This window comes from Notothenia rossii, assembly GCF_949606895.1.
Source record: "Notothenia rossii genome assembly, chromosome: 3".
NCBI lineage: Eukaryota > Metazoa > Chordata > Actinopteri > Perciformes > Nototheniidae > Notothenia > Notothenia rossii.
In genome coordinates, this window is record NC_136901.1 from 87,702,682 (window position 1) to 87,730,411 (window position 27,730).

The 27,730-nt window shown below is 39.3% G+C and overlaps 1 protein-coding gene across 1 annotated transcript; it reads right to left on the reverse strand.

Annotated features, from left to right (window-relative positions):
- Positions 1-282: 282 nt before the first annotated feature.
- anxa5a (annexin A5a) lies at positions 283-26,818 on the reverse strand. The gene is made up of 12 exons (XM_079668225.1): positions 26,646-26,818; positions 24,430-24,514; positions 21,633-21,727; positions 18,811-18,924; positions 14,884-14,974; positions 14,241-14,320; positions 12,252-12,302; positions 9,994-10,087; positions 7,172-7,267; positions 6,920-6,978; positions 4,638-4,760; positions 283-753 (listed from the first exon to the last, which is right to left on the reverse strand). The coding sequence occupies exons 1-12, from the start codon at positions 26,703-26,705 to the stop codon at positions 694-696; spliced, it is 1,008 nt and encodes a 335-aa protein (XP_079524351.1). The 5' UTR covers positions 26,706-26,818; the 3' UTR covers positions 283-693.
- Between the last annotated feature and the right edge of the window lie 912 nt (positions 26,819-27,730).

The following is a 27,730-nucleotide window of genomic DNA, read 5'->3' on the forward strand; positions in this document are numbered from 1 at the left end:
ACAAAAACAAATTCAATTAGGTGGTATTAAAGTCTTTAAGTCCCTGTGAATGAAGTTAAATTCAGACTTTGCTGCCACCCTGTGGTTCAACTCCAACTAAATCTATTGATCGAAAGACCCAATTTGTTTGACATCGAGCCTTTTCATGCAGAAAGACATCGAGGCAGTGGATGTCTTTATATGGGTCAACAAATATCCAAAAGTGTCATATTATTTATTGATCACCGACAGCGATATTGTAATCCGAGTCAGCAGTTCATTTGTAATTAATGAAGGCAGGAGAGCTGTGGAAATATCCCGTTTAATAATTCAGCATCAGTATTGTGTTTTGTAAGCTGCATTTTACACACGCTTACAACGCATTACAAACAACTGTACATTTTTATTCAAAACAGGAGGAAGTGTTGGGGGAATATTATTGACTACATTCAAAACAAAGCCTGTACACGACATTGAGCCGTTTTCTTTCTTCTGTTGTCAAACCAAAAGCAAATAAGACTTTAACTGCAGTTCATGAAGATGTACGTTTATTGTCATAATTCAAAAACGTCAAGGAGGTAATTCACACTAATTCAATCAATAGCAAGCCAAAGTCAGAAAGAATCAACAACTCCAGATCAATAACCTCATCACATGTGCATCTTTGTCCCGCAGCAGCAGTTCATCATTCAGTGCTGAGACTATAGAACACCATTAATCATTCCCACCACAGAGGTACAGTAGAGCCTTCTGGTAGTCCCCATCTGTGTCCTCCTGCAAAACAACACTACATTATTATCAGCGATGGCAAAAGTACACACATCCTTTACTCAAGTAGAAGTACAGATACTTGTGTTTAAAAAAAAGTACTGACTAAACTTCTTTACTCAAGTAAAAGTAAAGTAGTATGGGCTTCGAAATGTGCTTAAGTAAAAAGTACCCATAACTACCAGCTGTTTTAAAGAGTACCTGACCTCTCTTTATATCAATAGAACAATAATGTCATTGTTAGCTAATGAATGTTTCGATGCTGAACAACGGCAACGTTTTCATTGGTCCCTCTTCTTTAGAAAAGACCAGGGGCCTCATTTATAAATCCGTGCGTAGGATTCACGTGGGAAGGTTGCTTACGGAGTAGAAATCCAAAAAATAGGTACAGAAATGTTGCGACATTTTCCGATTAACCAAACATTGCTTACCGGGGAGGAAAGTGCGTACGGCACTTCCTACGCCGGTTTCCATTTATAAATCACAATCGACTCGAAATGCGGTGCAGCTTTTGCGGGCTTCACGTAACGCCCATATTTGCCTATAAATAGTCAAAGAAACGCCCTTTCATTCATTCATTTTGACTGACTGCATGGAGAAGATCGCAGGAAATGTCGACAGAACAGCTAAAAAAAGACATCTCACACCGTGTCAGATTTTGGTTATTTTGGGGCGGTCGAGATAAATCATAGTGTTTGGTGGATGCAGTTTGAACCAGAGTAGCAGCATGGAGGTCAGATCGTCAACAAAATAAATAAATAAGTGGTCCGAAAAAGGTTAATGACAAAAAAAATACACATAGCCTTCCTCAGGCAGTGTATGTACCGGGGACAGGAGACCCCCCGTGATGAGAAACTGTAAGACATGATCGGGGAATCCCTCCAGAGTGGAGTCATGACGATAACTATCCGTATTTATTTATTTCTCCAAGTTATGTTTTTGTGTGCACTGAGGAGTCTCAAACAGGCGTTTGTTTAATCATTTTAAGATTGGCTTTAATCAATGTTTGAAAATGAATTCATGATAAATTAGGTAACATTTGATTTATGGTATTATTTCCACATATTTCTCTCCATTCTTCCTTCTGCCAACGGTGTCACAGTTTCTCGTCTCTCCCGTTTTTGTGCTTAGTGCGTACGCATGGGTTGAGGACCGCACATTTTCCCGTCAAGTTAGTATTTTATAAACCGCAAACATTGCATACGCCATTTTTTTTGCGTATATCCCTTTATAAATGAGGCCCCAGGAAATGATGGATACACGGATGGTATTCAAATCAATAGGCACGCAATGACTAAATAATAACGATCACGCCACCAAACACACATTCACACTAAAGTAACTAACCGGTTTTGAAGTAGACAGTATAGGTATTGGTGTTAAAAATATAAGTAAAAGTAAAAAGTCGTCAGAAAGATAAGTAGTGGAGTAAAGTACTGATACCAGAAACATTTACTTAAGTACAGTAATTAAGTATTTGTACTCTACTACTTCCCACCTCTGATTACTATGCATGTTATAACATTCTGAAGGTTCCCCTCAACTTGATATATTGATCCCGAGTTGATTTACCAACTGTTCGTTTCCATCTAATTTGAGCTTTTGGCGCCTGTGTAATGCATGTAAACTATATAGGTGCAATTTCAGGTACTGCAGAAGGAAATGATCTTTTAGCTGTAATCTGGCATGATAGCATCTTTCTCTCTTTGAGATTAAAGCAGTGTTGTGCGTGGTCCTTGTTTAATAAAGATATAATAATGTAGTATCCTAATAAAAGAGTAATATGTTGGTCTATTACAGTTTATTCTCACTAATTTGGTTTATTCTATAGATGTAATTGTTCTACTGTTGATGCATTTACCGTTTGTTATTTTTTTCATACATTTTATTTTTTGACTCTTGTGCAATGCATTTTGAACATGTTACAGTTTCAAAAATCCTGAATAAATAAAGTATTTCTTAGTATTAGTACATCTTTTTGCTCACTTTTGTTTAAATGCCCTTTAGGTATTTTTTCAATGACACCTCCATGCCACGTCCCTTTCTGTCTGTGTGGGCGTTTGTGTCTCAGGTGTTTGGATCGTCTGCTCCTCCTCCCCACATGTCAAAGTGTCCTTGACTGAGACACTGAATCTCACATTTCTCAAATTGTCATTGTAGCTTTTCACAAATGTGTCTGACAAATGAATATAAATAATTAATGTTTTTGTCACACATCTCTGAAACCCTCGCCCTTCAAACTATCACCGCACTCCACGCAGGCTCAGTAAATGCTAACAATATGTAGCCAACTAGCTCATTAAGAAGTTCGTGTTTAACCAGAAACCAAACCTAGGTTCTTCTAAATTCGGTCAATCGATTGCAAATGTCTGATTTACTTAAAGGGACCATATTATACCTTTTGAGATGTTCCCCTCCCTGTAAGGTAGTGGATTTGTGTGCATGTAAATCAGGGGTGTCAAACTCAAGGCCCGGGGGCCAAATCCGGCCTGTGACTTCATTTTATGTGGCCCGCAAGAGCTTGCAAAGAATATAATATGTTTACATGTCACTTTACAGAAGCAGGTTGCCCATAAACTACATGTCCCACAATGCATCTTGTTTTGTGACATGCACACTGAAGGGACTTGCAATTATTTGCCCTGGACTTCTGCTTTCAAACGTAGTTAGGTATTACCCTATCCGATAATAATCCAATTCAGAGGCAATAATGTAACATATTACATTATTTTATACATATATTTATATAGTTACAACCGGCCCTTTGAGTGCAACCATAATGCTAATGTGGCCCGTGATGACACCCCTGATGTAAATGGTCTGAAAAGGCTCAAATCTCAGAATGTCTCTCCCACAAACCCTACACGATGTGACGGGGCCTGGTTTTCCCACTCAGCAGCTGGTAATATTGTTATTAATTATTTGACATAATTATAAATGGAAGAAGATTGGTTTCTTTCTCTAAGCTTGATGTATCTGGAAGAAGCTGGCAGTCAAGTGGGTGGAGAGTAAGGAAGCAGGAATTGGTGAAACAGACATGTTTGTGTTATTCTGCACTCATTTCATGTTGAATGTATAGTATTAGTAGCAGCATTGATTTAAAAAAAGCCCATAAATCCATTATGAATGAGGGTTCAATTACATCAAACGACAGACTTCGGCTTACATACGTTTTCTTTTTCCAGGCACTCAGCATAGTGAGTTTATGTGAAAGCTTTTAACAAATAGGATGTGTGTTAATATGGTACCTCATCACAGAATGAAAAGCCCAGGTGAAACTAATACATTAATAATGACTCATTTCAAGGAGCCAGCGTGCAATTGCAGAAAACCATCATGCACTGCACCATGGTTGTGAAATATAATTGAAGAGCAGCCAGTCATTAGTTACACCTGTGAATGACATTTTAAAATATAAGCAGTGAGATTAGACGCTAATCATAAGAAATGAAATCATTGGGAGTAATACCTCTATCAAATATGACTACTTGTGAAAAATGAAAGGAATACTTGAAGTAATAATTGCTATAATAAAATGGATATTATTTTTGTAGTCTTTGCTGCTGCTACCGGAGGATGGAAATAATTCTTCACTGCAGGAACATCTGGCCCCGGGAGAATTGATTAATTTCTCTTCAGCTCTTGTGAATAGCATCTCATCTCAGTCTCATCAGGCTGCACAAGGCATTTAAAGTAAATGACTAATCTTTACTCCATCACTGCACTGACATGAATGGTGTATTAGCAGCAGAACGTTCGTTCATCCAGCTGCTGTTTTAAATCATGCAGAGGGAGAGATGGGCCATTTTAAATATATTTACTTTCTTCTGAAGGTTTGGAGCTTTTAGAACGTGTAGAAACCCTAAAAAGGTCGATAATAACTTCAGTACCTGGATGGTGGTGTAAAGAGATGCTCCATATTTCTTTTTGAAGCAGGTTCGGATGTCCAACATGTCTATCTCGCTCCTCGACACCATAATCCTCGTCAGTGTGGAGTCATCTGTTCCAGCACGCTAATATAGAAACAAATTCAGCAGTTGGGAGTTAATAATCTATGAAATTGCATTTTCTTTCAGCTTTCTATTCCAACTGTCAAACATCCAACTTCATCTGTTTCGTTTTCTTTCAGGTGCTTCAAAGACAAAGGACATTTCCCAAATTAGAGTTTAATCCCCTTCCTGTTAATCCACTTTGGAAAGAGGTGTTTGCATTTGAGAAAGATAATTTCAAAGACACAACTGCCTTTGTTTTGAGAAGGTAACCATTTAATAATATAAATTATCGGCCCAGACTCTAGGGGTTTTTAAAACAAAACTAAAGACTCACTTCTTCTCCCTGGCATTCTAGTCCGAGCAGAGTATGACTACAGACAATTCCCTGTGTTGGATTTTTATATTTGTTGTGGTAATTTATTGTCTTCTGTTCTTTGCGAATGTAGTAATGCGTTATTTATTATTTGCATGTACAGCACTTTGGTCTCGACCAAAAATCGTTTTAAAATGTGCTTTATAAATAAAACCTGATTTGATAATATAAATTATATTTCTATAGCACTTTTCTCTAACTCAAAGATGCTTTACAGTCGGGGGAGGGTAGACAGACAAGGACAGGCAAAAACAAACAAAACAAATAATAAATGAATAAAATAAAACAAATAAAATATGATCAACAGAAAGGGCAGTCAGGAGGAAGTTGATTCGGGGGGGGCTTATGGATATACAGAGTTGAAGAGATGAGTCTTGAGGCGGGACTGGAACAGGGTGAGGGACTCAGAGTCACGGAGGTTTTGGGGGAGGGAGTTCCATCGCTTCGGGGCTGCCACAGAGAAGGCTCTGTCCCCAAAGCTCCGGAGTTTGGCCTTGGGGGTGGAAAGCAAACGGGCTGAGGTGGATCTGAGGGACCGGGGGGGTTGGTAGAGGAGGAAGAGGTCAGTGAGGTAGGGGGGGGGGGCAGATGGTGGAGGGCTTTGTAAGTGAGGACCAGGAGTTTGTAGTGGATGTGGTGTGAAACTCCGCCAGTGGAGTTCTTTGAGGACCGGGGTGATGTGATGCCATGATTTGGTGAGGGTGAACATTTAAAGAGACTACCAGTGATTTGAGACGGTTTAGCTCTTAATCACACACACTGCATACATTTTTTTCAAAAATCTTTTCCACAATAATGGCTTGACTCCATCATTGAAATCCATGAACTCTTGACAACCTGCACTGTGTGTGTGTACCATAATTTAGCTACCTGGACTCACACATCCAAATTGAAATGTATATATATATATATTGAATACACCCATAATTAAACATGTCTGTATATATGTAAACACCTTAAATTTAAGTTATACTGTAATTGTTTTTACACTTTTTATTAGTACATTTATTTACTTCTATTATTATTCATATTAATATCCTTGTGTGAATTAAAAGGCTGTCCAATATTGTGCTTTTCCCCCTTGTTGCTGTTTATGCTAAGACACTTGAATTTCCCGTATGCGGATCAAAAGATATCTGCTTATTTTATCTTAAATGCATACTTTACATTTGTGGATGCATTTTTCCAAATTCCTGCTTTGAATAAAACATATATGTTTAGGATATATAAATGTTTTAGTCACAGTCTGCAATTTTGGGAAATACACTTTGAACAGAGCCAGGCTAGCTGTTTCCCCCTGTTGACAGTCTTTGTGCTAAGCTAAGCTAACTAGCAGATTTATATTTATTGTGCAAACATGAGGGTGGTATTCATGTTCTTATCCAACTAACCACAAATGCTTTCCAAAATATTAACCATTTCTTCCAACTGCATTGATTTAACCCTTTTGTTGTGTTCGGGTCTCCCGTGAACCGTTTCAAGTTCAAATTATATAATAACTACGCTCTAGTTTTTTTTTTCGGAACAAGGCTTCATGATATCCTCCACAACAGCTATATAAACACTACGAAACAGATTTGGACAATTTTAGCCAAGTCTGAAGGTCACTTAAAAGAAAAGTGTATAATTTGTGGTTCGGGTCTGGGGAGACCCAGCAGAATTGTTGTGGGTCACTCGGGGTCAAATTTGGCCCAATCAAGATTCATCTTTTACTTTAGACACCCCAGCCCCTCGCCATTCATCCAATGTAACAATATTTTTTTGCAACATGCACCTGAAAAAAAGTCAGATGCTGTCGGGCACCTACCCTCATAGATTTAGACAGGCCTTCAGCGAAAAACTCTGGCACACTCCTGACACATTTCACTGTGGAGAAAAGAAAGAGACGTAAAGGTCATGTGTGAAATGACTTTGTCATGTGGATCTCTGCTCTCTACTGCCAAGTGTTATTTTCTTCTGCTCCATTTCATTCTAACATGTATTGCAGGAAAGAAAAGCTCCCATTCTTCGCCGGCTGTGTGATCACTGAGGTGTCATCCTGATGGATCACAGGTCTTACCAACGGCCAGCAGTAAGTTCTCCAAATTCCCAGTGGTCTCTCCCTCAATGCTGTCCTCTAGTTCAGAGCCAGAGAGCTTCTTGTAGGCATCAAACACTGCAAAACAAATACAGAAATACTTCAATATAAAACATGTTTTACTCAGCATTAAAAAAATATTAGAAGGTTTTGAGTTAAGGGCAACTCATTTTGTGTGTTATATTGCATCTGGTTTAATGTAGCCCGTTCACTTTATTAGGTAGAATATTATCCGCCAAAAGCACAATCACATTACCACTTGATATTCTGACTCATATCAAATAGCTTAAAGGAAACATTTGCAGCCTTTCAACTGGATTAATATTGTTGTTTTTAGGGTTGTTTGTGCAAATGAGCCAGTTTACTTGGAGTTATGTTAACACCGAGTGACGCTGAACGTCTTAATATACATATAAGTATTGTTAGGAAAAGCAATTTTATTTTTACAAAATCTAGCAGCTGTAAAAAGCATGTGACAAAAGCAACTTTTTCCAAATCTGTTTCACAAGGAGCACCCCCATTTTTATACCATTGTGAAATGTTCTAAACATGTACATTTTAGAGCAATATATACACACATATAGATTATTTACCTTACCTATTTTGTTAACATATCCTGAACCTGTCACTGCGGTCCTGCCTGACTCATCATACTACTACTACTTCCCCTTCACTGCTCCCACAGGATTGTTGACATCCTCGTTGATTCATCTTCTTATTATAGACACATGCCTACCTCTCTGAAAGGTCCCAATGTGTTCATTTTGATGGGCTGTCTTCTGAGTGGTTAAACATTACTAATGGTGTTCCTCAAGGTTCTGTTTTAGGTCCACTTTTATTCTCCATCTACATCAATAGTTTAGGTGAACATGTCGATGGAGCAACCTTACATTTTTATGCGGACGATACCGTGGTGTACTGTGCAGGTCCCTCCATTAAGGAGGCTGTTGTTGAATTGCAAGCAGTTTTTAACATTATTCAGACTCAGCTCTCTGAACTAAAGCTTCTTTTAAAATGTTGATAAAACCAAGAATAAAACTTGAAGTGGTTACCTATTACAAATACCTTGGTATCTGGCTTGATGATTGTCTCACTTTTAAACGTCATGTCAATAACCTGCTTAAAAAAAAACTGGAGGGTGAGGCTAGGTTTCTTTTTCAGAAACAAGTCCTGTTTCTCTGCTTGAGGCCAGGAAAAGGCTAGTCACTGTAACCTTTTTACCTGTGCTGGACTATGGTGATTTGATTTATATGAATGCACCGGCCAATTGCCTGGTCAAGTTAGATGCTGCGTATCACAGTGCACTAAGATTTGTGACAAACTGTAAAGCATTAACCCATCACTGTACCCTGTATGCAAGGGCTGGTTTGCCTTCACTAACTGTACGGAGGATCAGTCACTGGTACATTTTTATATACAAAGCCATGTTAGGGAAACTTCCATCCTACATCTGCTCCCTGATCTCACGGCGAATTGTAAGTGGCTACTGCCTGAGATCGCATGCTGTAGTTTTATTAAATGTGCCAACTGCTAGGACTGTCTCAGGGAAGATAGCATTTAGCTGCGCAGCTCCACTGTCTTGGAATAGTCTGCAATTGAAATGGAAACTGAGCAATCTGGTGCCACTAAATGTTTTTAAAGCTCGGTTGGATGCTACTCAATCGGAAGCTGTTGGTACCTGTTCATGTGGATAGTTATTTAAAATTGTAAATCCCTGTAATGATGCTGTATGATGTCCTTTTTGTTGTTCTGTTTTTCTGTTTCATGTGGAACCTACTTGAGCAGGTCTCCCTTGAAAAAGAGATCAATGATCTCAATGGGATACACCTGGATAAATAAAATGTTTGAAATTAAATTAATGCATTTCCAAACATTTGGTCTACCTATATTGTAAATGTATTATCTTTTCAATTTACACACGGCATCTATTGCACGTCTGTCCGTCCTGGGAGAGGGATCCCTCCTCTGTTGCTCTCCCTGAGGTTTCTCCCATGTTCCCCTTTAAACTGTGGGTTTTCTCTGGAAGTTTTTCCTTGTACGATGTGAGGGTCCAAGGACAGGGTGTCATATTGTCATACTGATATTCTGTACAAACTTTGAAGTCCACTGAGACAAATGTAACATATGTGACACATTGATTGATATCCCAATTCCATTATAACCCAACTAGCTTAGAATCTGCTTACTTGGCTTAGTTTGTTTCATTTCTGACACTTTGTAAATGTGAATAAAGTCTATTATTATTATTATGAGACACAACGAGTGTTGCAGGTCATTTTGGAAGACACATCCGTGTTATCCTATTGTTTAGCTGTGAGGACTTGGTAACGCACCTTAATACGAAGTTACTCTAAAGAATCACGTTCACCGTTTCTCTCAGCTATGGTAACCCGTTAGCTGACCTGTTTCTTGCTGCTCGAGTTCATCCACTTAAATGTTGAAGTTTGTCGTCGTCTGACTCACACACCAGCTTAAACCACTCTCCAATTTCCACTCTGACCTCTTTCTGTTGCAGCCAGACATGTTTACCCCTCGGGACGAACAAGTTGTTTTTTCCTCAAACCTTAATGAACTCTGCTGCTTGAGCTTTGTTTTTGAAACTTTTGTGCTGCTTATATTGGTTTGGTCTCTTATTTTTAAATACTTTAAATTATTAATGAAGTCTTGGTCAGCAACAAATTGTTTCTTGTCCCGTTTCCCTTGAGTGATGCAGTTTCCAACTTTTGACGTTGCTCTTTTAAACAGGTGGCTAACAAATCACACCTTATCACATACTGACATATTGTGTTGCCACAAACACTCACCTTTTCTGAGATGTTCTACCCTCCTGTTGCCAAGAATTGTGATGAATTGTTCCTCATCGGTGCCAAACTTTCCCTCACCAGCGTCAAACAAGGCCTGAAATGTCAGACACACTTTTACACACACAGGAAACCTTGTGTACATGACCTGACTTATTCACACAAGCAGAGCAGGAATGACAGCCCTGATGGAGGAGCTCGTACCGCACCAAAACAACACGGAAAGTTTTTCACAATTAGTGTTTGCTATGAAAGAGAAATTAGAGTTCTTCACCTGCGGCTGTATGTATGTTGTTCTCATCAAGTTTTAATTTGTGCAAATGAAGCAATAATATTGATTCTTAATGTTTAATTATGAATAGTGTATTTCTGCTTCTTCTTTGTTTTGCACACACATAAGATTGAATAAAATCCAGAAGAAAAGCAAAATATAACCTAACAAGGAAGTTGTTGCGTCTTTCTTACATACAGTATGTTAGAAAGACAAAACAACAAGTGATGTATTGTCTTTATATTTAATAAAGTAACTAACCACAAATGCTTTCCAATAATGCTTTTAATAGAGTTGAGTTGTTCCATTCTATGCTTTAACAATACGCTCTGGTTGGTAAGTTATAAAATACAACACTGTATAAAATGAGTCATTTATCCATATTGAGTCGCTTTTAAATTTGAAAATTATTACTCTTATCTGTACTTTTACCTAATTAACATTTTAAATTCATGACTACAATTAGCAAAGCATTATTAACAGACTGTGATATTTCTACAAGGATCTTCCTTAAGAACAGTTGTTGACATTTAATACTTTAACCTTTTGTTACGAGTCAAACAGGACTGGCTTGGTAATTTTATTTCACACATGGGACATTTAATCTTTATTAATAGATCCCAACTCACAACTCAACATCAATAAGTAATGGCCCATAAAGCTCAATATGAAGCCAGATGTTAAATTCCTGGATGTTGATATTCTTTAATTAACTTATCCTATTATCTGTTTGTCTGACCTTTGTTCACTGCACTGTGGGGAGAAAACTCAATTACATGATCACATCCTTCACATGTTGACATTTGAAAAGAAGACAGTGAAATAAAATATGCATTGTACCGTAGAGGTTTCTTGATGTTTTGCACAGGATTTCTGCATCATTTTCAGCTCTTAAAGTTAATGTATGTTGCAATTTATAAACAACACATTCCTTTCAACACATGAAGTGTAAAGAATTAAAACCACAGTGCTTTCAAAGAAAGACTATCAAGGGTGTTTTTTATCAAGCCATCACTTTTACCGTCGGGCTTATGTGCTGGACTACTTCTCGGCTGTTGCCAGGCAACTAGAAGTTACTCTGAGAAAAGTACTCATATCTTTAAGTAAGAGTTCACAAGTATTAGCTTTAAGTTCTTATTATTTGGAGTGGCCACTTTCAGAACAATGTGTGATATGATTGAATTATAATTGCTGATGCTTTAATGTTGCAGCTTAAAAAAGGAGGAGCTCTGTCTCTTTACTTCGGCTCTTCACAATTCATTATAAAAAACACAGCACTACTAACTACTGAGTAGGGCTGCTCGATGACAAAAATCATAATCTCGATTATTTGGGTCAATAATTGATATCACGATTATTAAAAACGATTATCCATTTAGTTTGTTCTCCAATAAATTGATGTTTTCAAAATGTTAACAGTATGTGTTAAACAGTTGACTACCCTGAACTTTGAACTTTTAAGTATAATTCAACTGAAAACCAATAAAAAAAAAAACGTTTGTTGTTTTTGTAATCGTTGCAAGCCATAATCGCGATTAAAATACGATTAATTGAGCAGCCCTACTACTGAGGTATTCTACATGTACCATAAATCGAATCCACACTGCATTAGGACCCAGGACTATTTGGTCTTCCAGAATTATCATGGTAAATCTGAGATAGGGGTACTGGTTTTAAAATGCTTCACACATTAGATGAGAAAATCCCTTTGACTGATATCAGGATGGATTATTTTTTGTAATTGTTTTTTGTACTTTATGTTGATGTCCCTGTCCTGTTGCCTGCATAATTTATTGATATATACTGTAAGGTCTTTGTGCTTTATATGAACTGTAACAAGACCCAGTACATTAACTGAGCTATATGGCGGCCAAATTACTAAATATTTTGAACGAGTTAATTTAGTGTAGTACCCTCTAGTGGAGTGAGTTCTAGTGATGTGGAAATGCTTTGTGTAGAAACAAGACATTCTCGTGTTCTTTCTTCTTACCTTTGCATCTTTATCAATATTTTCCTCGCCTAGTCCATCCTCCCTGCTCCCCTTCACAGGCGGACAGACGAACAGAGAGACACAGGTAGACAGACGAACAGAGACACAGGTAGACAGACGAACAGAGAGACACACAGGTAGACAGACGAACAGAGAGACACACAGGTAGACAGACGAACAGAGAGACACACAGGTAGACAGACGAACAGAGACACAGGTAGACAGACGGACAGAGACACACAGGCAGACAGACGAACAGAGACACAGGTAGACAGACGAACAGAGACACAGGTAGACAGACGGACAGAGACACACAGGCAGACAGACGAACAGAGACACAGGTAGACAGACGAACAGAGAGAGACACAGGTAGACAGACGAACAGTGACACAGGTAGACAGACGAACAGAGACACAGGTAGACAGACGAACAGAGACACAGGTAGACAGACGAACAGAGACACAGGTAGACAGACGAACAGTGACACAGGTAGACAGACGAACAGAGAGACACACAGGTAGACAGACGAACAGAGAGACACACAGGTAGACAGACGAACAGAGAGACACACAGGTAGACAGACGAACAGAGAGACAGACGAACAGAGAGACACAGGTAGACAGACGGACAGAGAGACACACAGACAGAGACACACAGGTAGACAGAGGGACACACAGGTAGACAGAGGAACAGAGAGACACACAGGTAGACAGAGAGACACACAGGTAGACAGACGGACAGAGAGACACACAGGTAGACAGACGGACACACGGGTAGACAGACGGACAGAGAGACACAGGTAGACAGACGAACAGAGAGACCACAGGTAGACAGAGAGACACAGGTAGACAGACGAATAGAGAGACGAACAGAGAGACACAGGTAGACAGACGAACAGAGAGACCACAGGTAGACAGAGAGACACAGGTAGACAGACGAATAGAGAGACGAACAGAGAGACACAGGTAGACAGACGGACAGAGAGACACACAGGTAGACAGAGAGACACACGGGTAGACAGACGGACAGAGAGACACAGGTAGACAGACGAATAGAGAGACGAACAGAGAGACACAGGTAGACAGACGAACAGAGAGACCACAGGTAGACAGACGAACAGAGAGACACAGGTAGACAGACGGACAGAGAGACGAACAGAGAGACCACAGGTAGACAGACGAACAGAGAGACACAGGTAGACAGACGAACAGAGAGACCACAGGTAGACAGACGGACAGCGACACAGGTAGACCGACGAATAGAGAGACGAACAGAGAGACACAGGTAGACAGACGAACAGAGAGACACAGGTAGACAGACGAATAGAGAGACGAACAGAGAGACACAGGTAGACAGACGAATAGAGAGACGAACAGAGAGACCACAGGTAGACAGACGAACAGAGAGACACAGGTAGACAGACGAACAGAGAGACCACAGGTAGACAGACGGACAGCGACACAGGTAGACCGACGAATAGAGAGACGAACAGAGAGACACAGGTAGACAGACGAACAGAGAGACACAGGTAGACAGACGAATAGAGAGACGAACAGAGAGACACAGGTAGACAGATGGACAGAGAGAGACACAGGTAGACAGACGAATAGAGAGACGAACAGAGAGACACAGGTAGACAGACGAACAGAGAGACACAGGTAGACAGACGAACCGAGAGACGAACAGAGAGACACAGGTAGACAGAGATGGACAGAAAGAGGAATCATGTCAGTGGATGGGAAATCCTCTCAACACGTAATAACTGAAAATGACTTTATCTGCCATGTCCCATTACCAAGAAGATTACATTTCTGTCTGTACACCAAAACACATTTCTGAAACCAACAGTGTTGGTGTGTTGTAAACCCTTCTCCCCTCCTGCTCCAAACTCTCATGCCTGTGTAACGTAATGGCACCACCAGAGGCTCTCATTATTTGGAAAGGAAACTTAAGTCTTTGCAGCAGCCGCCACCACCCCCCCCTCTCTACCTGCAGCAGGACCACCAGTAGTCTCTGATAGTGCCCCGAGGTGTCACCGAGGATATCGGTCTCCAGCTTTCTGTTGAACTCTGGGGGAAAGAGGAGAAGAAGAGCAGCGGAGCAGAGGATTACTTACACTTCTCACACACAACAGCCACTAATGACTCTGCAGGAGGATTTACCCAAGCAGAGATTGGATAAGTAAGCTAACGGACACCATGGTCTTCTCTTATCCAAACCAAATAACTGTTGCATTTTTTATCGCATAGTATTTTTTCCATTGTGGTTTGTTGCAATCAGCTGAGGAAGGAGAGGGTTTTCATTATTCGACAACTCATAACACTAAATACTCCCTTTAGACATTTTGCTCACAGATCAAGCAGGATTGTTTTGATGGTGGATGTTGGAATTAAAGAGTAATCAAAGGCTGAAAAGCAGTTGTAAGTGTTTTGCACAACACAACAGTGATGTCACCCTGGAGTACATTTCTACGTCACAGCTGCGAGATAAGTAAAACCACTGGAAGTCAGTAAAGTTTCTCTTTACACTCGGATTTTACATTTACAACTTGCACTAGAACACAAAGAGCCTGACTTACACTCAAGAGTAAACATGTGTATCTGTCTCTCTCTTTCCCATCGGACTAACTCACCTTTCTTGTACGCTTTGACGATATTTGTAATCTGTTCGCCGGTCCTGGAGGCCAGGATCTCGATCAGCACCTCGTCCTCAGTGCCGAGGCCCTGGGAACCAGAAACAAGACGTGGATGAACATTGATTGGTGCAGCAGCGTGTTCTCAGACATCTCTTGTTGTATACCTTTGTTGGCCAAAAGCAAAATACAGGGAAGCTAAAAAAAGTTATAAGAAAAATGGTTGAAGGACATCAGTATAGGTCTGCATAAAAACGAAAAAGTATGCAATTAGAGCTTTAATAATCTCAGTTAAGAGGGAATTAGCTTTGAGGTTCATTCATAATTTAAATCAAACACTCTTCACTTGAAGGTTAATTAAATCAGAGAGAAAAGAAAAATGTCTGACAAGCCAAACCAATGATTCAGAAGGCGAGGGGAATGTCAAGGACAATTTTTACTGCTTTGCCTTCACTTTGATTGAACGATTCATTTGTGCTAAGTGTGTGTGACGTTTCAATGTGATGAAAGAATAATGACCAGGAGCCTGGAGTTTGAAAGAAACGCTTTTTCCCTGGGGGGCCCGTTATGTTCATTTTCAGGTTCTTGTGCCTCTACTGTGACATGTTTCGATGCTTTAATATTCAAAAAGCTCTTTATTTTTCTCATACCGTCTGTGCTGCAGCACCCTCTTTTCACCATCTGTCTGAAACCAGAGCCCAGTCTGCTCTGATTGGTTAGCTAGCCGGCTCTGTTGTGATTGGTCCACCGCTAAGAGATGTCCCGCCCCTTAGTTTATAACATACAATGTGTGTGTGGTAGAGAAACTTCCTCTGGAGTGAACACAGGGATTGTAGCCTTTGCAGATCATTTACATGCACACAAACCTATATAACACACAACAGGGAAGGGATTCGGGCTGCACGATATATCGTGTCGATAATCGCGATATTCACGACATCGCAGGACGTGACGATTAAAAAAAAAGAAAAAAAGGACTTGCGATATTAAGTAAGCAAATTAACTCAAACACTTCATGTTACAATTATTTTGCTGCTTGCTACAAAAGGAAAACTTTCGCGGCTCTCATGTCAGGGGTACTTGAGTGAGTGACATGCAAGCTCTGCATGCACCGCAAATCACCAATCACAATCTAATCTCCAAAACAAACGGACCCGGTGATTAAAGGTAAAAACACTGAATTAAGTGTTTCATGTGTTTCTCCAGGGCAGTTTGGCGCAGCTAACCGAGCTAGCTCAAGATCCAGACGTCCATGACAAAAATCCTTCATCCGGTTAAATATAGTTAAAAAATAAATAAATAAATTGTATAGCATTAAAGTTCAAGAAGGATGGTTTGCGGGGGGGGGGGGAAATGGTATTTTCTTCAATTCCTGTATGTTTTTGTAACGGAGGTGATCTCTGGGGCCATAGATTTCGGCCTCCGTTACAGATTGTGTAGCTTCGTTGGTGGCGAAGTGTATGTAGTGTGTGCATCTGTCTGTGATTTTAGTTTGTCTGTCTCTGTTTGCTGGTTTTGTTTTGAAAAGTGTCCCCCTTCCCCATGTCTGTTACTGTCGATTGTGTGCACCTGGTGCCCTGTGTTGTCTCCTCCCCCCTCACCTGTGTCCTGTTGGGTTGATTGGTCTGTGTGCATTTAGGCTCTGGGGTTTTTCTGTTGGGCTGGTAGTGTGGTGTAAAATCCCTGTGGTTGGTGACGGTGGGCACATGTTCAGCCGGATTGAGGCTGTGAATCAGGTGTTTGATTTAATAAATGCCCACACCGGGTTATATTTATGGACGTTCTGCCTCTGCCTCCTTCCTTCCTTCCTTGCAGCTCAATTGTCAGCTTCACAGTTTTCATATCGCAATATATATCACAGGGGGAAAATAAATAAATGGCAATGTCAGTTTTTTCCAATATCGTGCAGCCCTAGAAGGGATACAAAAATCCTATTAGGGCCTCTTTAATGCTCTGTGTGATATAAAAAGCAGCAGGTGCTCAGTTTATGATGCCCAAAAGCTAAATAAATCGATATTAAAATATGAATAATTTCTGTAACTATAAAATAATTAGCAAATCTACAGCACCAATACATTATATTTGTGCTCAGATTTTATACCTCTGTTCTGTTACAGCCTGCACTGAAACAAAGCCCAGGAGGGAAGGCAGTCACAAAAATATTAAAACAAGATTGTATCTCAAGAGTAGCTCTAATGAAAACAGCCTGGACCTCTGACACCTCTTGAGAAAATAACACCTTGTGGAAGATGACTTTCATTATGAAGGACTGTGTCGAGTGCTCGGCCTACATGGTCATATTTAAAATGTAAATGTCAACTTCATTTTCAACCCAACAAGTATACCGCAGGAATTTCATTCAATAAGCACAGAATACGTTTCGGTACATTGCTGTAATAAAAAAATAAAAAAAATAAAAAAAAAATCAGCTGGTCATTCTTGGTTTGATACTAAAGCCTGAAAAGAACAAAGAAACATGTTACTATAGCAGTGGTTCTCAAACTTTTTCTGTCAGGCCCCCCATTTGGAGAAAAAAAAATGTCGGGCCCCCCCCAACACAAATAGTCAGGCTCAGTGGCCAACACAAATAGTCGGGGTGCTGTGGGGTAGCTTGACGTTTCATAGAGGGTGCTCAAACATTTAGGGTTTCCCATTAATGTACCGGTCGCCACAGTTGAATTTGAAACTACAACAATCCCCACGCATATACACAGTGTACCCACGGCTGTTACAATTAAGGCTTGATAATCAGCTCACGGCATAGGTGTAAGAAGGGGTAAAGTGCTATTTTTATAGGTGGTGTGTGGACCTCACACCACCTAGACCGGGGGGTCCGGGGGCATGCTCAACACCCATTTGAAACAGAACTGTAAACAGATTGACTTTTTCTTTATGGATATTTTACAAATCACCCTTTTAAACTTTGTTATTTTTTTACTGTCATATAGTATTTCATACCTGTTTTTAATTTAATCTCTTATTTTTTTATAACTATAATGATCATATAAAGGTGTGCCTCGGAAATAATTGTTTACATTAATGGTGACCAAAACGTTTGAGACCCACTGAGATAACACTGAGAGAGTCCTTTAGCTCACTGAGTCTCTCAGTCTGACAGGAGAGGACTCTCCTCCACCTTGTTGTTGAAAAAACTCCTTATATCCGTTAGCGTAGCTCGCTAGCACCAGAAGCTAACAACAACGATCTCCGGTACCGGTGCGCTCTCTCTCTCTCGCTCGTTCCACACACACAGCTGAGCTTTAATGAAACACAGAGACCCAGACGTAATAGTACTGTACTGTATCATATTATTTTCGAATAAATAATTTTTCAAATTATGATTTTAAAAAATAATAATTTTATAACCATTTTTCCTCCTGGTCTCTCACGCCCCCCCTGTCATGCCTCTGCGCCCCCCAGGGGGGGCCCGCCCCCCACTTTGAGAACCACTGTACTATAGTAAGATCTCAAATCATGAGCAAACTATCTAAAAAAGTGTGCATTGTCCCTCCAAATGACTTGATACAACAAACCTAGTTATATTCCAGCATAGGGTATTCATCACTCTTGGCAGTTGTAATGCCATGTAGTCTACTGTGATACATAACTATTTTAAATGTCAAAACACAAAACGTTCTACTCTCACAGCGTACATTCAAACTTGTTGATCAGGTGATGCCAATGCCAAAGCTCTGCATGCCGTTTTAAGTGCAAGGCTTAAAGAGCCTTCGCCAGTGTTCTCCTTCTGGGACAAGTGGGAGTGAGTGCCTTTGAAAAGGTCCGGTGCTCAGCTGAGTGTTTCAGCATCAGATGTTGGAACATCTGTGCACTAACACCACGGTTTCCTCTACGAGTTTGAGGCTCATTTGCATATCAAATCTGCAATCTGTATTAAGTGGAGCATTGGAGGAAATGTTCATTAGTTACCTTCAGAGCCTTGTGCAGTTGGGAAGCATCATATGAAACAGGAGGGGTCATCAAGGCCACGATCAAACTCTCAAAATGCCCCCCGAGCTCCGACTTCAGAGCGCTGACCAGGTCCTGATGTGGGGGAAAGATTATTAATAATAAGAAAAAAACTATGTGTTTTTTAACATCAGCCAAATGCTGTTTTAATAAATACAGGTTTGATTGGCGGTGTTAAATTCCTGTTCTTAGATTGTGATCTTTTTTCAATTTAAATCTATTATTTATCCGGGCTTTATTCATTAAAATCCCTCATTTATCTTTTAATTTGCCCATTTTTGATACTGGTCCAATCTCAAAATACAATTGCATGTCATCTATAAAAATATAAATGTCATGACTCTTTTTTATATAAATGGACACAATCCGTAGTCGACACAATTATAGTCTTTTCAAGAAAGAATAACAACTCAGAATAAAATGGCCATCTGGACATTTTAAGTTTCTTCATAGTAAATAGTCCCACAATATTGTATTCCAGCAAAGAAACAAAATCACTTTACAGTTCCCCTTTAAACTATTACAAATAAGGCAACGGAACTTCCTAATTAAAGCAGCTACATGCAAAATCTCTATAACGGAATAAAAAGTAGTAGTAGTGGAAGTATAGTGGGAGTAGTAGTAGTGGAAGTAGTAGTGGAATTAGTTGCATAGAAAACCCCAATGACAACATTAGGGCTAAAATATTAAGTGATTCTTCAGAAATCATTATAACCCTTGCTCCTCCCCTTGTTGCTGACATGACTATAGTAATAAGAACAAGACATGTACCTGCAGAGAGACGTACAAAGTATTTCTTTGCTATAACTACCAGCTTTATTGATTTCTGTCATCAGATATCAGGGCATTGCTGGGAGCAAACCCTCATTAAATACGGTGAAAAGAGTGAGTTATACTGTGTGTCTGTTAAAGGGATCCTTTCATCTACCGTGCTTGGCAAGTTCAATATAGAGTCAAACACTCATCTCTTTAACGGCTCAATATGTGAGACCTCTAACAGAAATATTATTTATTTCTACATTAAATAATCCATCTCTTTTCACAAGCCGTTTCGATTTCAAATGAAATTCTAGGAGGGGGATTTTTCAAAAGATGAATATTGCAGTGCATAAATGACACTGTCTGGTATAAACTGAAACTAGCAGCAGAGAAAGAAGAGTATGCACTCTACAGGAGATGATAAAATATCTCTTATTTTAGATGGCATTGCTAAACAGTAAGAAGAAATGTTGATAAAAGGTTTATTTGGCAAAACCCTGTGATATTCAGAGATACTCCAGGAGCAATTTGGTGATTTTCAGATGCACCCTTGTTTCCTCTCAAGCTGCCACTCTGCACTTACATCTGCTTTTCCACAACACCCAGGGAAAGCAAATTAACTCGCAGCTTTCAATCCACAGGTGGTCATAAAATCGCTCAACAGCGAAATAGGAGTGAGAGCAGGCGAGCGGAAAATGCACAAGGTCGGGTGAGACCAACTGCACTGCACTCTGGTCCACGGGGGCTAGGGGAAATTGTCACTTCTTGAATGAATGTTGCCGTGTGTGGCTGTTGAATGTTAATACAAAATGTCAAGTCTTGCTCTTTCATTTTTAATGACAGAAGGAAGTTATTATTTATGATGGCTGGCAGACTTTTAAAACTCAGTCAGATCCTTTACTTAAGTAAAAGTAGCAACAGTTCTGCTTAAAAGGATGTTGATGTAATTGGGCAACATATAAAAACCTTCATTTATACTGTAGTTAAAGTAGTATGTGACACAAATGTAGACTTTTGCACCTCTTAAGAAAATCTAACATTTTGGCCAATCAGAGGTCAGTTCAGATAGACAGAGTTTTTGCCAATGCTTCTGTTCGTCCCGTCAGTGCACCAACACTATTCGGAGCCATAACTAATTTGTTAGGTTCAAGCACAAAGAGTCCATGGATTGACTCAGGAAAATAATTTTTTGGGTTAAAATGAATGGCGGAAGTAATTTAAGGGGCCTGCCATGTCAAACTTTAAATGGACCCATTCCCTTTTAAAGAGCAGAATATCCTGCTGGAAAAGTAGCTCACGTCTGTGGTTAACAAGGGGCTAAATCTCACCAACATATTCTCTTCATCTCTAAAAACGTTGTCGATAACGTAGCTATAATGCCTCGAATCACAGTACGCCCTCTCACAGGGCTTTAGAAGCACACAAGTCTGCAAAGAAAACGGAAGGTCATTCTCATAGAATTGCAGCCATAACGGCATCAGGACTGTAATCACTTTATGCTAATGTTTGAATTGTATGCAATGTCAGGTTGCTGTTTGAAGCGTGTTTCTATGCCAGTGCTCGTTTGGTTTGAAGGTCTTTGGACAGAGGGGGAATAGGAGAGCTGCATGGTGAGGGCAGGTCGTTTTTCTTTTTTTCTTTCAGAAAACTGCCCACCCTGAGGTACCACTTGAATTACAATATGCTTAAAAATGATAATCAAATAGTGCCTCCCCTTCCCAATATTTGCTTAGAAGATACAGAAGTTATTTCAGCAGTTTGCACTTCAAACTTGTCCTGCAGAAAAATTTACTTTGACTGATGGGTAGTATTTTACAAGCTTATAGTTACTTATTTTTGATGGTATTCGTTTTCAAAAAACACATTATTGAATACCGTCAGCCCCGCTCTTAAAAAATTAACTTTATCAGATATATCCGTGCCTTTAGGTGTCTACACGTGATGTGGTGGACACGGTGACATAACCAGTAACCATGACAGCAGCTCGTCATCGGCTCCGTTTCCCCTCCAGCAGCTCAGCTTACCTTTCCGTGCACCTTTTTATACACCGCCTTGATATCCTGGCGCTGATCGTTGCTGCGTGAAGTCAGAAGCATGAGGATGGTGTCTTCATGCGTACCTGCATCAAGTCAAGCCAGCATTAAATAACATCCAATAGTGATGATAATATGATTTCTATAGCCATTTCTCGAAATAATGTTAGCAAAGCGATTTATAAACAAGAAGCATACAACTCTGTCTGTTGATGCTGCGTAATCATGATTGTGACTATGATATGTTCTCCAGTTTTTAATTTGTTGTCTGTATCCAGTCAGGATTTGTATCAAAAATGAGACTTGTCCTTGTTTAAAAAAACAAAAAAACATTGAAATTCAAACCCAAGGCAACAATGATATAATAAAAATCTCAAAACAACTAAACACACCAATTAACAGAAGATGCAATTAACAGATATCATTTGACAGAACATTAAAGTGCACAGTGGTAATTCACATTCAAACCTGTTAATAAATGTGTGCTTTTAGAAGATCTAGAACAATACCAATATTTTAGAAGCCTAATATCTTCAGGCATTTTGTTCCACAGTACAGGCACCATTAGTATAAAATAGAGCTTCACATAATCGCTTGCCAGATATAGGCTGAATGGTTTGTACCAATCTGTTAGCAGAAGCATGAGCTCCTTGAAAATAATTGACAGCGCGCAATCTCCTCCTTAATGAAAAGTCGGCAAAACCATGATCTAACAATAAATACTCTCCACAAAGTCACCTGCACCCCCGAGGAAACGGCTCCCGAAGAGTGTTTTTTCCGCAGAGGGATCAAAATGTCAAATGAGTCCGAGGTAATTACGCCACAAAGCCCTGCTGATCTGTGATCACTGCTCTGACTGTAAATGTCTGTTCAGGTCGCTATTGTGCTCCTATATATATTTATAACTAAATAACTACAGTGGCCATTCTTAATTACTCTTATTGTGAGAGCAATGAGCTGACAGGAAGCAACAAGGTGGGGATTCAGTAAGGTTATATTAAGTAAGAAAGCATGAGTTTTAATGGTAACACACCTTTAAATCAGTGATTGTCATTTGACCTATTGATTTGCACTAATGACTGCGGGTGTTTTTTTGCATTTCTGCAATTAGAAATAACGTCACCTGAGAGAGGAAGCCAGGGTCAAATGTCAAACTGTTGAAATTGTATCCAAGATATGCCGAACAGCTTTCAAACAAAGGTGTAAATTATGTGACAACGTGACGCATCCTTTCAATTATTCATCCGTGGCAAATTACTACTGGGTTAACGGATCTGTGACATTCTGTTTTGTGAGCCTGTGATCTTAGTACACCATCCACAGGAATACATCAATTACTCACCCTGTTTTATATTTAAATATTGAATGAAAACTTGAAATTGAGAAGATGCCTGATGATTTGAAGTAAATTGTGCTAAAAGATGTTTTAATTAAGAGTCAAGGCCCATTTATTTCAATAAATAGAGAATTTTCTAAATGTTTTGATTTCTCAGGTTAGGGTATTGAGTTAGACATAAAATAATAATTTTGAGGGCATATTATTCCCTTATGTAAAGCAGGCCTATAAGAGAATAGATATTGACAATGTGATAGCCTCAAAAAATAAATAAATAAATAATAACCCTGCTGCTGTTGTGGGGGCTCACCTTACAGGGAACCCTCACACATGTCCTCTGAGTCACAATACACTGTAAATATTTCATTATGTTTGTACAGAATATTTTGGATAAACCAAATTGTTGCAAAACAATTCATGCATTTTCAACTTTTTATAGGAAAAACACCTTATTTTGAAATTCCTAAATGTTTTGCTTCACTTTAAGATGTCAATTTTAACTAAGTGTCAGTTGTATTCTCACCTCTATAATCTCGTTAGCAAAGATTGAAACTATTACTACAATTGTTTTACTAAACATCTGCCTGTGCCGTCACATTATAGACGTTTCTTTTGTGCGGAGTGTCTCGGTTTGACGCTACAATAACTGCTCATTACTGTGTTTCTTTTTATGTCAACATAAGTTTAAAACTGGGTGGTGCTCAGTTTCTCTTCTAAATTAGACCAAGCACACTGTGAAAAGTAAAATGATTTATTTTGCACCACAGGAAGAATGTCAAAACTCAGTTAAAATCAACCACACCTGCCATCATACCGTCACTGCATGCTTGTTTTTTTTACTGATTATACACTTACTTTCTAAGTGTCTTTGCATGATTCAGCCTCATCATTCCTCTCCGTTTTGTTATATGGTGTGTTTTTTATCTGCTGTCAGGGAACAACAATTGCTTCACTGTCACATTTACAGTGATGTGCATCAATGTGCTTTGTCCCGGAGAATAAATACCTAAATTAAAATAAGATCAGCAAATGGAAAGTCCACCCTGACAACTGTGTCATCACTGATGTTATATTCTTTTTTAGAGAGGAGCAGAACAAGCGTTTGATTGCATTGTAAAACTATGTATTCTACTTTGCATCATTCCACTTCAATTATAGTTCCCCATCAAGGTGACGTGTGGAACAATGACATTACTGCCAGGGATAAAGTAGCAGAGAGTGTAATGACGCTTTATATAAAGAATCAAGCTCATTAATGACCCTCATGTTCCCCTTGAATTTATAAAAGATTTCAAGGATCAGTGGGATCCCGTGACTATGTTAGTTGTAACTGCCACCTAAAAAAAACTTCCACTGTGTAAATCATGTATCTATGTTTACATTTCCTTGTGGTGTTACATGCCAAGTGTAAGAATGAAAATCTAGAAATCCTAAATAAGAGAGAAAACTGACCTATTCCCTTCATGGCTGCATGGAGAATTTCAGCATCGTGTTTGGGGTTGAAGTTGACGAAGGGTCTCACGCTGCCTCTGTACGCCTGCGGGAAGAGTGCAACACCAACACATGATGAAAAATGATCAATACATTTTTAACAAAAACAAAGGTTTCTTGTACTGGTTAGTGAAACTGCTGTGAAAAAAAAATCAATGTATGAGTTTGCTGTAAGAGATGTTTTTAATTTGCAAATGAAATTAATTTTTGTTCCAACAAGTATGTCTTAAGGGAAGTAAAACATATTTTAGTTATGACACTTATTTTCAGGCATCATATTTGTATGTTTTGTCTCTACTGGGACATGTTTCCATGTTTTAATGCTCAAAAAGCTATTTTTTCTCATACTGCCTGTCTTTTCACCCTCTGTCTGAAACCAGAGCCCAGTCTGTTCTGATTGGCTGGCTCTGTTGTGATTGCGCAACCTCTTAGCGATGTCCCCCTTAGCGATGTCCCCTATCACGTACAATGTGTTGGAGCTCTAGCCAATAGAAGTGTGAGTGTTGCGTAGTGATGTCTCTACGGAAGTAAACAAAGGAGTCCAATTGAGTCGTTTCAGACCATTTACATGAACAAAAACGTATATCACGCACTACAGGGAAGGGAAAACCCCCAAAAGCATAAAAGGGCCTCTTTAAGTGGGTTGCTGTACCTTTAAGAGACGCAATAATAAAATGAATATTGTTTGACTATTCATTTGTATTGCCCTCTAATGGTCTCTGTGTATTATACGAGGAGAAGACGCTACCCTAATAAGAATAAAAACCATGGGCATAAAACATTTAGAGGTACTAGACATTACTGCAGAAGACATAAAAATGTAACTCCATAAAAACCCACCATAACTCCGAGGCAAGTACCTTAACCTCAATCAAGTGTGGCTGCTGCTTTGTGTCATGCAAGTATTTCTAAAAGACACTTGGAGATTGTTCTTCAGGGGAAATGTCATTTATAGAAAAAGCAATACAAAAACTGTCTCAGCTGCAGCTCCGATCAACTCAGCAGGAAGGAGCTGTGGGAGAATATTGTCTGCAGCTCCTCTCAGCAAAGTTCTCTGTTTTTATAATCTCTTTTATGATTTGTCATCTGATTTCAAGAACCTATTTTTGCAATGAGACAATGTTTACTTTGAAGTGTCACTTAAACAGGTCATTGTCACAGCTTTAACCCTGCCTGCGTCATGAAACTCAATTTAGATTTGACACTCTCTTTAGAGACAATGCATCCTTGATTCTTCTTCTACGGTAAAAAAAATAACTGAGCTATTTCAAAACCTGCATTCATTACTGGGATTTGAGTCAACGTTTATTGTAAACTCAATTTCTGTCTTTTGTCACAAGATTTCGTTTTACAAAGACATCAGTTTTAGCTTTCAAGCTGTCATTTAATTCTTGCTAACGTTGCGGCTGTCGTGGTGGTAAATACGCACAATTTTGATCTCTCAACAAACTCGAGAGGATACAATTAAATCCAGGATATGAAATGAAGCTGCTCTCTCTTTTGGGCTAATGTGAGCATACTGCGCGAGTCGTATATTTTTCTAATGAGTGCATTGTGGCGGAACATAATTTTAGTGAATTACGGATCATGAACAAGTCAGGGGATCTAAAGCCTACATGTCAAGATTTCACAGGAGAAGGAATTAGGATTTAATGAAATCAAAATGTATGCAAATAAAGCATTGAGTGTTGCATGCAAGTCGAATGCTGCTGCTGACAGTTATTTGTGATGTGTATTATTGAAGGCTGATCATGCAGCACTACAGCTCTCGGTGTGGTTTAAAAATACACTGACCTTTCAGACAAGACACACTTCATCACACAAACAGGTTAATTCTGGTGCTGTAAACACTAGTTTTAATTACCTCCAACAGTGAGGCTATGCTTGTTAGCAGTAGAAAACTACTGGGCTAATTGCCATAAAACCTGGTGGAAAGGTGAAGCACTGGTCAAATTATTATATTATATTGGATTGGATCACAATAAGATGTAGACAATATTATTTTCACTGTAAAGACGGCCTTGAAGAAGATCTGCGCTCACTGAGTGCCATTTTGAAATCCACTCCAATACAAACAAAAACAGAGTTGTTTCTGGCAGTTTTCAAAGCCTAAACTTTACATACTTTAAGGATATTAAATGTAACATAAAATAAAAACAAATAAAACAAACTCTTACCATTATTGTTGCTGATTGAAAACAAACGAAGTAGACTGGAAGAAAATGCAGCAGATTCATATTGCAGGGTTAGTAATATCTATGTAGTGTAGGATGTAGAAAAGTGTAGCCTATATAATGAAGCTCAGCGCAAGTTATTTTTGGAAGACTGGGTAGGCTATACATTCACTCCGCAGCTGCATATAATCAGCTCATCACGGGCGTTCTTAACCAATTACATTTCACCTCAATCTCCAGCAGCCAATCACCGTGCTGCAGCCAAAGTTCAAAATGGTTCTCCTCTCTCCTGCAGTCAGCTGTGATTTCAGGTGTGATTTCAGGTGTGATTTCAGGTTATCATGCTGCCGCCCACCTGCTCCCCATCCACCTCCTACCCATCCGCCTCCTTCATCATATCCAGTGTCAGGAGAGCTAACCCAAAGACCTCATCCCTAGTGATGGCGAGATGAAGCCTTATGAAACTTTGAAGCTTTCCAGCCAATTGGTTCGCAAAAGGGTTCATCTTGTCATGAGGCTTCGTCATGGGCTTAATTTGAACACAAACCCCCCTGTTGGTCAAAGTGTGTAAAACAGGCAGATTTGACATCTCAACAGTGTGCTTCTCATACCGAGTTCCCAATGAGTAAAGCCTTAGAATAACTCTAAACAACTAACATAAAATAATATTTTTATGTTAACAATATTGTTTTTATTCCAGTTTAATGATTGTGATTGAAAAGCCTAAGGAGGCTGGTAAACATTGCAAAGAGGGATTTGTATTCCTTAATAATATTTGTAAACTTAAAACTATGTTTATTCATTTATTCATGTTTTTATTCCTACATTTATTTATGCTTTTATTTATTTATACTTATGACATGTTCCGACCTCTATATAAGTGAGGGTCTGAGCTCTTAATTCCATCGTGTAACCGGGCCCGGGTACAGGAGGGGTAATATCGTTCTTGTACATCCATGGGTATTATGAGCGTTGTGGTTCAACCGATCTAAAGCACTTTCTGAAGCAGTCACGTGGTATTGAGGGGCAGCAAGGCTTCGTTTGTCATCGGTGACGTCACTGGCCCAAAACGATACAAGCCTCGATAC

Bases quoted from the DNA above. Each gene is read 5' to 3' on its own strand.
- anxa5a (XM_079668225.1), bottom strand. From the start codon at position 26,705: ATGAATCTGCTGCATTTTCTTCCAGTCTACTTCGTTTGTTTTCAATCA. The intron at 14,975-18,810 runs GTAACTAATGAA...TCTGGTTCCCAG, and splicing joins AACTGCACAAGGCTCTGAAG to GGCCTCGGCACTGAGGACGA. The intron at 10,088-12,251 runs GTAAGAAGAAAG...CTGACATTTCAG, and splicing joins ATATTGATAAAGATGCAAAG to GCCTTGTTTGACGCTGGTGA.